The sequence below is a fragment of the Parasteatoda tepidariorum genome, chromosome 3, assembly GCF_043381705.1.
Source record: "Parasteatoda tepidariorum isolate YZ-2023 chromosome 3, CAS_Ptep_4.0, whole genome shotgun sequence".
NCBI lineage: Eukaryota > Metazoa > Arthropoda > Arachnida > Araneae > Theridiidae > Parasteatoda > Parasteatoda tepidariorum.
In genome coordinates this window covers 57,411,973-57,422,635 of record NC_092206.1, presented here as the reverse complement: position 1 = coordinate 57,422,635, position 10,663 = coordinate 57,411,973, and the positions used below count along the sequence as shown (strand labels likewise).

The following is a 10,663-nucleotide window of genomic DNA, read 5'->3' as shown; positions in this document are numbered from 1 at the left end:
AAAAAAATCAGATTTTTTTGATTTAAATCAGATTTTTTTGATTTTTATTCAAATACACTGTAAGAACTTTAATTTATGATTAAAAAAACTTTATAAATGCTTAATCAAAATTAATAATAAAACTATATTATAACAATATTTAGAACAATATTTTAACTTACTAAAATAATTTTTCATTATAATACATAGCTTTGAATGCATAGCAACCATTTTGAAACAAATGCATGATTGAAATTTAAGGACTAGTTCAAATAGAAAATTTAAAGAATACTTTAGTAGTCTGTCTAGGTTTTTCAAAGATAACTATTTTGTGAAAATGTAGACATAATTTTTGAAAATTAAAAATTTGGATTTATCTTTTCTTACGAGACACAAAAATAAAATGTTGAGAAAAAAGTATTTTGTGGAATTGTTCTACCGTTTTTCCTAAAGTTGTGTAGGTACCGGTAAACGGTAGTAAATTTCACTTGGACAGACCCCTGTACTTTAACTATTCAAACAGAGTTTCAATTAGCAAACCATAATCTTAATTTAAAATTTCCTTTTTTTTCCGTTTGATTTTTAAAATGACAAAATAAATGTAACAGATTGTGTTTATAAATGTAGTCATTCATCAAAAAATAAATATTTAATCTATATATTTTTATATTAAAATATTCACTTTTAATTCTATATCAAAATAGATACGTTAAGCTAAAAATATTTTTTTTTAAAAAATCTATGTACTCATAGGAATTTTTTTCCACAAAATTTCGTTATAGAAAATCAGATGTCAAAGATACTGTAAACATATTATGAGCAAAAATACCAGTTAATAACCCTACTGTTTCAAATAGAGTTTGAAAGGGAAGAATGACACTATATCAGGAAAAAAATATCTGAATTTATTGGCCTTTTTCTTTTCTTTCTATTTTTGGCAAATTGGGTATTTTCTTTTTAATATGCTTTTGAAAAAGCTTCAAAAATATACATTTTCCACCAATAAATATAATGTAGATTTTAATTCCATGCTTTTTCTTTCAAACGGTAGAATTTTAATTAACAATATTTACATTATTTTTTGAAAAAATTCATGTTTAATAATTACTTTCTACAGCTATGCAAGTCTATATTAAGACAGCATTAAATGTTTACTTTAATCTGTGCTTTCAATCTCAAGAATCAAAAGATTTTTAAAAATGTAATTTTCAATGTGTTGGAATTTAACACACACCAAGAAAGAAAGTAATTTCGTTAACTAAAATTTATTAATGCAACAATTTATTTAAAATAAATTTTGAAACTAAGAAAAGAAAATAATAAAAGAATCATTAATTTAAAACGCTGTTTTTTAACTTTTATAATCAATATGTATCAAAAAAAATTAGTTGATTTAAATCAATGATTTTTTTAAAAAAATCATTTGATTTAAATCATGATTTAAATCGTGATTTAAATCAAGCTGATTTAAATCAACAAACCCTGATTTATAGTCATGAAATATATTTATAGTCATAGTATTTATAGAATAGTATTTATAGTCATGAATTTATTTTTTTATTGAATGAATAGTCACTAATTTTCTGGTTGATTCACTATATTTGGTATTAATCTTCAATATTTTTTCTGAAAATTAAGACTTTACCAAAATTAAAAATTATATGAAAATTGTAAAAAAAATTTGAGATCAAATCTTTTTATTTCATTCTATTCAGAACACAAAATCCAAAACTCTAAAAGAAAATAAGGATAAAAATAATTTTTTTTTTTTTTACATCAATTATAACTATGTCAGTTTTAATACAATTTATAGGTATAAATGAATGTTTAAGAAAACATGTTTTAAGAAATTTTTTTTGTTCTATGTTTAAAATAATATGTTATTGAATTTTTATTATTTCCTGTCATGTTCTTATTTGGAAATAATTGTTTATTGATATTTCTGGTTGAGAAATTAAAAAAACTTATAATATAATTTTTTAAATTTTTTTTATGAGATTTAAGAAAAAAAAACCTAAATTATGTTTTTATTTTGTTTCAATGACTTCATATGAATTTTTATGTGTTTTTTTCACATTAATTTGATTTATTACTTTTTAGGTGATAATCATAAATTCCTCGCATTTGGTGCAAAGCATATCAGAGTCCTATCCTTCATTCTCGACGCTGAAATAAGGTTTGGTTGATGTATTTTAATTTCTTGAGATGTTTTTCATATAAAAAATAAGTCAAGATATAAAATTTATTGAATTAAGTTGATATTGAATTTGAACATTTAATGAGTTAAGTTATAAATGTGCTTATTATTTATTAAAACACTCATAAATGAGAGAAAACTTATGAAGTTTGCAAATATAAGAAGGATATTTAAAATGTAGTTATAATATCCTAAATTTTTTTTAAAATATAGTTAACACAAATTTATTAAATCTTTATTAAAAATAAAGAGGAAATCTGTTTCACACATTCCCCTTCCCTTTGGCACTGGTTTCAAAATAAAAATAACAAAGCTTCTTTGTTTTCTATTGTCTGGTCTCTTTACAACTAAATATTTTTCCTACATTTAAAACTTTTAAACCTTTACTTTTCAAATTCTTTTCTATCCAAATCATTGGCTTCAAAAATTAAGGTGGTAAAGATAAGCATTTTGCTAGCTTTGAAAGCAGGGCCCATTATATAGACCCACAAAAGTGTGAATGATGAAAATAAAACAGATTTGAAAAAAGAAATGCAATGTTGCCTTAGAAAATTGGAAAGAAAATTAATACCAACATTGTTCCCTTTAGCTGGTTTCTTTCTTTCTTTTGTTTTGAAACTTTATTTTCTTTTCTATCTTTTTTTGTTGTTGTTGTTGGAAATATTGCATTTATTTTTTTAAATCTGCTTTGTTTTCATTATTTATATTTTGGTGAGTCTTGATATTGGGTAACTGTTTTGAACTTTGGAAACATGCTGGACTTTTCCTCCTTCATTTTTTAAGTTGACCAGTATGTTTTCTATTGCTTCACATTATCTAAATTCTCCCGTAGACCCCCTCTGTAACATCCCTGCTCAAAGGGAATTTTCCATCCCTGATTGACAGTATTATAGATATCATTGTGATTAAAACGCAATCAAATGCTAATTTAAAGAGTCTCTTGTTGTAGATAAAAATTAGAATAATTTTTTTATAATAATTTTTCTAAGTATCTCAAGATTTTCATTGTTTTTTTAAAAAGAATTTAATACAAAATTGAAAATTTTTTTTAAATTGTTTTTTTAATAAAATAATTTTTTATATTTTAATATTCTAGATTGAATCCCAAGTATGGCCAATCACTTGAGGCCAATCCTTTCCTAAATGTTCTGGTTAATATTTGATTAAAAATTATTAATGTTAAAAATCAAACTTTGCCATATAAAGTCATTCACAATGATGGAATAATGATGAATGTTTCAACAGAATTCTATCTTTAACACTATATCAATGCCCAATAATTTTTTCACATATCTTAATAGCAAGTTGTTGTAATCAATAGAATCTATTATGTTATTTTTAGATAAATTTATCGATTGATTTGTTTTAGCTGTTTACGTAATGAAATCTTTGTGTTAAACATTTACCTGATTTTCACCAATTTTAAGTAAGTTTATTAGAAATCGTCTTAGGTTTTTTAATTTTTAAGGTGAAAATTTTCACAGTTACTATTAAAATTCTTTGTTTAGCAATATTTTGCTGCCTTGGCATTAACTTTGGCTGTTTGTCTTGCTAACTCCTGATCATATAGTTTTTATTTATTATTCAGATGAAAAACAGTCGCAATAAAAAAAATAATTATTTAGTAATTGCTATACATTACACTCTTTAAATATTTAAAAACCAATTACATATCAATATTTTTACATTTCTGTTTTTACCTAGGTAAATATGGTTCCTAATTACATTCTTCTCATAGTTAAATTTTTGATTTATGGAGTTTGAGAGTAATAATAAACTAAATTCAAGTTTTTTAAGAGAAAAAGATGCTTTATTTGTGTTGTTACTTTTGCAAACCGCTGTTATTTTCACATATACCAAAACTGGTACTTTGTCTATTGTCAGATTGAGTGATACTTATTGTTTAAATAAGTATAAGGAGTTTAGTGTAAGTGTTAAGTAATACTTTTGTTTTTCTGACTGCAAATATTAGAACATAATAAAATGGTAAACCAAAAAAATTTGTGGTATACCGCCTTCTTGCTTAAGGTGGCAGCATGCTTGTCTTTAAAAATCAACTATTTCAGATATTTATTTTATTGCTAAAGCGCATGAATCTTTACTTAAAGGAAATATTTACCATAAATTATTTTAAATTAATCTTTTACAAAGCTTACTTTGATTTTATCCAATTTATTTTCATCTTAAATTTTCTTGCCAAAAATTATTCTGTTTGTGCTATAAGATAAACACGGTAGCGAAAAAAGCAAGTTTGAAATGTTTCCTTCTTTTGAAAGTATTTATTATTAAATTCTATTTTTTTTTAAAATTTCTTTTAGTCTAACCCATTCCCATGCCATAAATTTAAAAGATTGGATCCTAGATGTGCAATGGATATGTAAAAAAGAGGAAATAGAATACACTGTTGCTGCTTTGACTGCTCATAATTGCTTAATTTTATTAAATGAATCAGGGGAAATCCTACAATCATATCATTGTGCAGAAAACTGTATATTGTATCCTTTTTCATTTATTTTTGTAATTCGAATGATAAGTACATTGAAAATTGATAAAAAGTTAAGTAACTATTGCATTATACCTTACTCATTCACATGCAGTTTTATATAATTTTAAAATTATATGTATGTGTTTAAAAGAAAATCAAAGAACGCTCAGTTCTTTTGATCATTATTTCTTAATTTTAGTTGTAATTTTTCTGATGCGATACCAAAGATATCTAAAATACCACCTAAGACATCTTAATTAACGACATTCAAATGTTAGCTAATTATATACAAATTCATTATATTAAATTATATTATGCAGATAGGATAGATTATATTTTTAAATTTAATCAGTGAAATTGACTTAATTTTGTACTTTATATATTTAATTGTTGAATTAAAGCTCAGTTTGATTTTGATTCAAAAGCAATTGTTGAATAATACTCAGTTTGATTATTTTGATGTAAGTTTTTTTTCTTTTTTTTTTCCGTACAGCAAGCAAAGTTTTCTTAACATTAAAAATCCAATTAAATTGCGTTTAAACTGTGATAAAAAATACACCAGAATCTGTAAATTATGTTGAATTGATTATGCAGTCTGCATTTTAGTAAGTAAGAAAAATCTTTTTCTGCCACAAACAAGTATTTATTTTGGTTTAAGTAACAAACGCAAACTTAATTGACTGAAATGCCGAAACAGAAAAAGTTCTTTTTTTTCTGTTTTGGCGGAAAACACAAACAGAAAACTAGAATTGCATTGATTCATTAGATTATTATTTTTTTTTGCACTTGAAAATTATTTTAATAATTATTTTTTTTATTTATATTTTGTATTGTACAAGAGACTAGTCTTAAATCAATTGTTTTATTTTTATTGAGGTACTACTACTTTTTATTTTTACAATTAATGTTTTTTTAAAATGCAGATATTTCTTTTTCTTTAATGACATGATCAGATATTCAGCATCAATTATTTCTTGTGAATATCATTCACTAGTTCTTGCTGTTGGAACTGTTTTTCAGAAAATTCTTATATGGTCTCCCTTTTCTAATCAGAATGATGTTAGCAGAAATGAGCCATTTCACCAATTATCTGGACATCAGGTATTTTGTACTTTTGATTTAAGATTGGTTATTGCATTTCTCAATCAAACTAATTAAAATCGGTGGCTACAGTATTTATGAAAAGTTAATACTTTTTAAATAAAAACTAATGTTATAAAAAAGTGAATATTTAGCCTTTTTTTTACACTGGTCAATTCTTAATTTTATTCAATTGCTGCTGTGTTTCAGAATCAAGAAGAGTCATACTTTTCACCTTAGTAAAGGTTGACAAATATGTTAATCACAAGAAATTTTTGTTTTATATCTTGTGAGAAAAGTGTTTTATTATTTCATAGATGGTCTGCTTGTCTGAAACCATTATAACTTGGCTTGGCTTATAACCTCTAAAGAATGATCTTTACTAGCCCACAGACCAAAGAATATTGAAAGTAAAAAGAAAAGTCCAGCTCTTCAAAAACACAAGTAATGCTGAAAATGCTCAGTACGAGATGCTATAACAGATAAATAACTTACAGGGTGAGCAATATTCTCATTTAGCATATGCGTGCTTGAGTCAAAATGTCATTCTGGAACTATGCCATCTGAACTGTTGTTAGTTGGTCACATTGCTTCCAGTATACCATCATTTTAGTTCTTCTGTTCTGTCTTGACCACCAGTTATATCCAATATTTTTGATAGAAATTAATTCTTTAGAAATACAGTGGAGCATCGTTTATACGACGCCGAAGGGACCACCTAAAAACGTCGTATAAACGATAACGTCGCATAATCGATTTTTACTTCTAAAACTGAAACTAACTCTGTTTTCAGTTAATTTTAATGTTTAACGTGTTGATTTACATAAATTTCTAAATTAGACAAAGCAAAACAAACAAATAACCAAAGAAGAAAAATTGCAGTGAGCAATTTGAATGTATGTTACCTTTAATTATATTTTCTTGCTATTAGTCTCTACAATGCTTTGAATAGCGAGTTGAACTTACTGCTTTCTATGATGCAATTTTAGATTTCTAATCACGGCCAAATCTAATGGCTGAAGCGCACTTGTGCAATTTGCAGGAAAAAAGAGAGCTTTTACATTTTCCAAAATAATTAGTATCGATGGGTGCGCTGGACATTGGTCGATGAATAGCAAAATTTTTCGTTTTTGCCTCTTCATAACATTGTCTAGTTTTTTCAGTCATCTAGTAAAAATTACGGTCGTCATCCAAGCATTCTTGTTGGCACCCTTTTCTGTATCATTCATGTTGGCAAATTCCGCCCTTTTTTAAAATACACAAGAAAAAATAAAAAATTAAATAAACGTGAACAAAATCTAAAAACCGACGTATAACCGATTCTGTGCGTCGTATAAACGATATATTTTTACATTAAAATGAATAGGAATGATTTGGGACCACACTAAAACGTCGTATAAATGTAAACGTCGTATAAGTGATCGTCGTATAAACGATGCTCCACTGTATTACAATAAATGCAGTATTAATAAATAATGAAAACAAAAGCAGAAACCAATCATAAATGAAAACAGAAATCATTCCTCCTCACACCCAACTTCAGCAGTCAACCACCTTGAGATGTTTAATAATCTTACCTACTGATTTCTAAATGGTAGTTAGGAGAAGAAGTGGATGCTAACCTGTTTCAAGAGGTACATTTGCTACAATGCTCCATAAAGTTGCTTTTTCCTTTGTATAGGAAAGGGTCTTACCTACCACTGGAAAACTGGTTTACATTATGTCTATGCAACCTAGCCTTTTCCTCCTATGTATATTTTTCTAACAATTATTATAGATGGAGCACAAATTATATCTATGATATATGTCTTATTGTGAATGAGTGTATTCTCCTATAGTGTATTCTAATATAAAGTAAATGTAAAAAAAAAATCAAATTATATTATTTCAATAGCAATTTTTAAAATTTTCTTTTAATTAGTCTGATTATTAAAAGAGTCAGAATCTTGAGTCAATTAACTTTCAGGAACATTCCTTAAACTCATTTTTTTTAATCAATTAATATTATAATAAGGTTTCTAATTGAGACTCAAAATTTTGTTATTATTTTTATAAATTAGCGAAATTGTGTGATGTTGTGTAATATATTTTGTAATAGTTTATAAGTAACATTAACAATATTTTCTCACTAGCAAAATTGTTATAAAGAAAATCAAACTTTTCAATACAAAGAAAATTTGTCTTATTATGCTGCTAGTTATCAGGAAAGCTTAAAATATTTATAAAAGGCTTATAGTTGCAGAAATAATTAAAACTTATTGTATTTTTAGGGCGTTATTTTCTCTGTTACCTACAATGAACAACATAAAATCATTTGCTCTACATCTGATGATCGTAGTTTAAGAGTTTGGAAAGTTCACAGTAAAGATCAATTTGCCTCTTCTCTTGAATTCTGGAGAAACTCTACTATTGAATCAATTTATGTTCTTTATGCGCATGAATCAAGAGTATGGAGATCTTTAATTTTAAATTCTTGTATTCTAAGTATAGGAGAGGTAAGTAAAATATTTATGTTATGAAGCAATTGTTCTGTGCTTGATAATTAAAATATATATATAACTGAAGTGTTTTTTATTATTGTTTTTCATTGTTGCAAGAGCATATGTAAATTATTGGCTAATTCCTCTAGTTCTTTTTTATAGCTCACTCTAAAAACCATTTTGTTTTAAATACTCTAAATGACTTATTTTCAGTTAAAATCGTTAGTGGTTCTGTATTTATTATTTAATTCAACATTTTTTTCCCTTAAGTATTTCAACTAGAGTCAAAACAGACCTTTTATTCAAAAATATGCTCATATTATATTCACTCTAAAAAGCATTTTGTTTTAAATACTCTAAATTATTTATTTTCAGTTAAAATCATTAGTGGTTCTGTATTCATTATTTAATTCAAAATTTTTTTTTCTTAAATATTTCAACTAGAGGCAAAACAGACCTTTTATTCAAAAATATGCTCATGTTAGATAAAATTCAACTAGAGGCAAAACAGACCTTTTATTCGAAAATATGCTCATGTTAGATAAAATTTATTTTACTATCTTAGTATTTCTTTCGAGTTTTTTTTTCTACTTTTTAATTCTTTTAATGCCATGTCTAGGATTTACTCACTTAGTGTCATATAGAGCAGGGCTTCTTAAACTGTGGGTCGCGACCCCCAGGGGGGTCGCGAGACTACTGAAAGGGGGTCGCAAAGATCTGATACTTTTCAATCATTATAAATAAAATTTTAAAATTAGTATACACACTACGTACAAATATAAATACAAATAAAAATCATACAAAATACTATTGTAGTTTTATTATAACTATTTTTTGAAAAAAGTGGCAATGCAAAACTGTTATGTAGGGCCTATAAATGAAAATATGGAAGTAGCATTTAAAATAATAAATACAACGCGCTCCTCGATTTTCAACTGAACGTTCGACATTGATGTCTGGCCGCCGGCGTCAGTGTTTGCAAGATAACTTAGTGATTATAAGTACCCAGACGCCGCGTCGCCTTACAGCTTACACATACAATACGGAAGCATAATCAAGCTAGGCTAGGCGAATCGGCATATTATTTTTATAAAAGAATAATAAAAAAAATTAAATGAAAGCTTCTTTTTCGGCGTCTTTGTGATACGGTGCCTTTGTGCGCTGCACACTTTGAACACGCCATGCGTCGGGGTTGATCTGATCGTAATTTGTTGTCATTGCACTGGTAAAGATTCGAGTGTAGTTATTTTTCTGTTTGTACTTCAGTTTGGACTCAGCTTTGTCTTCGTAGTGACATGTGTGTATTTACTGTGTAATTTTCAGTTGGTGTTTTTAATTATTACGTTAAAGTTCAACTACATTTTGTTTAATTATTTATTATTATTTAACCATCATGGATAAATGGCTAATTAAAATTCCAACTAATAAGTCTGCCACGCCGTCACAACCAAGTTGCAGTGCTTCAAATCCGACTTCTAGCAAAACAAAAAAAAGAAAATATGACGAATCATATTTGCAGTATGGCTTCACATGCTCTTCTCACAACAATGAAGAACAACCAGTGTGCTTAATTTGCAAAGAAGTTTTGGCTGCAGAAAGCATGAAACCGTCAAAACTGCAACGACATTTGAATACTAAACATGCAACGTTATCAAAAAAGCCAATAGAATATTTTGAGCGTCTTTTGCAAACATCAAATAAAGAAAAGAACACTTTGGAGAAGTATGTTACTTTGAATGATAAATATCTATTGGCATCGTATGAAGTTTCGTATTTGATAGCAAAAACGAAAAAGCCTTTTACTATTGGAGAGCAACTTTTACTACCTGCAGCTATAAGAATGTCTGAAATTGTTCATGGAAAACAGTATGCTGCTGAAATTAGTAAAATTCCATTATCAAATGACACTGTGTCCAAAAGAATTTCAGACATTAGCAATGATCAATTTCAACAGCTTCTTATGAGGCTTAAAGACAGCTCAAAGTTTGCAATACAACTGGACGAGTCGACAGACATTTCAAAAATGGCACAGTTGTTACTTTTTGTAAGATATATTTATGAGGGAAGCATTCATGAAGATATACTGTTTTGTCGTCCTCTGGAAGGTCATACTCGTGGAAAAGATATATATAAAAAAGTAAATGAGTTTTTTGAAAAAGAAGGATTAAATTGGAAAAATTGTGTTGGTGTGTGCACGGACGGTGCTGCAGCAATGACCGGACAAGATCTTGGTTTTACAGCATTTGTTAAAGCTGGAAATGATCATATTACATTTACACATTGTATGATTCACCGAGAGGCACTTGTTGTTAAAAAAATTGCACCAGAATTAAACACTGTGTTTTTTGATGCAGTCAAAATCATTAACTTTATTAAAAGTCGAGCACTTAATAGTCGATTGTTTAAAAATTTGTGCATTGATATGGATTCGGATTATACAAG

At 27.0% G+C, this 10,663-nt stretch overlaps 1 protein-coding gene across 3 annotated transcripts in view; it reads left to right on the top strand.

Moving 5' to 3' along the window:
* The window catches only part of LOC107446980 (tRNA (34-2'-O)-methyltransferase regulator WDR6), a 68,973-nt gene that overhangs the window by 7,279 nt on the left and 51,031 nt on the right, over window positions 1–10,663 (top strand). For all 3 annotated transcript variants that reach the window (XM_071178678.1, XM_016061785.4, XM_016061777.4), the window contains 4 exons: window positions 2,080–2,155; window positions 4,495–4,671; window positions 5,615–5,762; window positions 8,012–8,236. In XM_071178678.1, coding sequence (XP_071034779.1) covers window positions 2,080–2,155; window positions 4,495–4,671; window positions 5,615–5,762; window positions 8,012–8,236 — 626 coding nt within the window. The remainder of the gene's footprint in view (window positions 1–2,079; window positions 2,156–4,494; window positions 4,672–5,614; window positions 5,763–8,011; window positions 8,237–10,663) is intronic.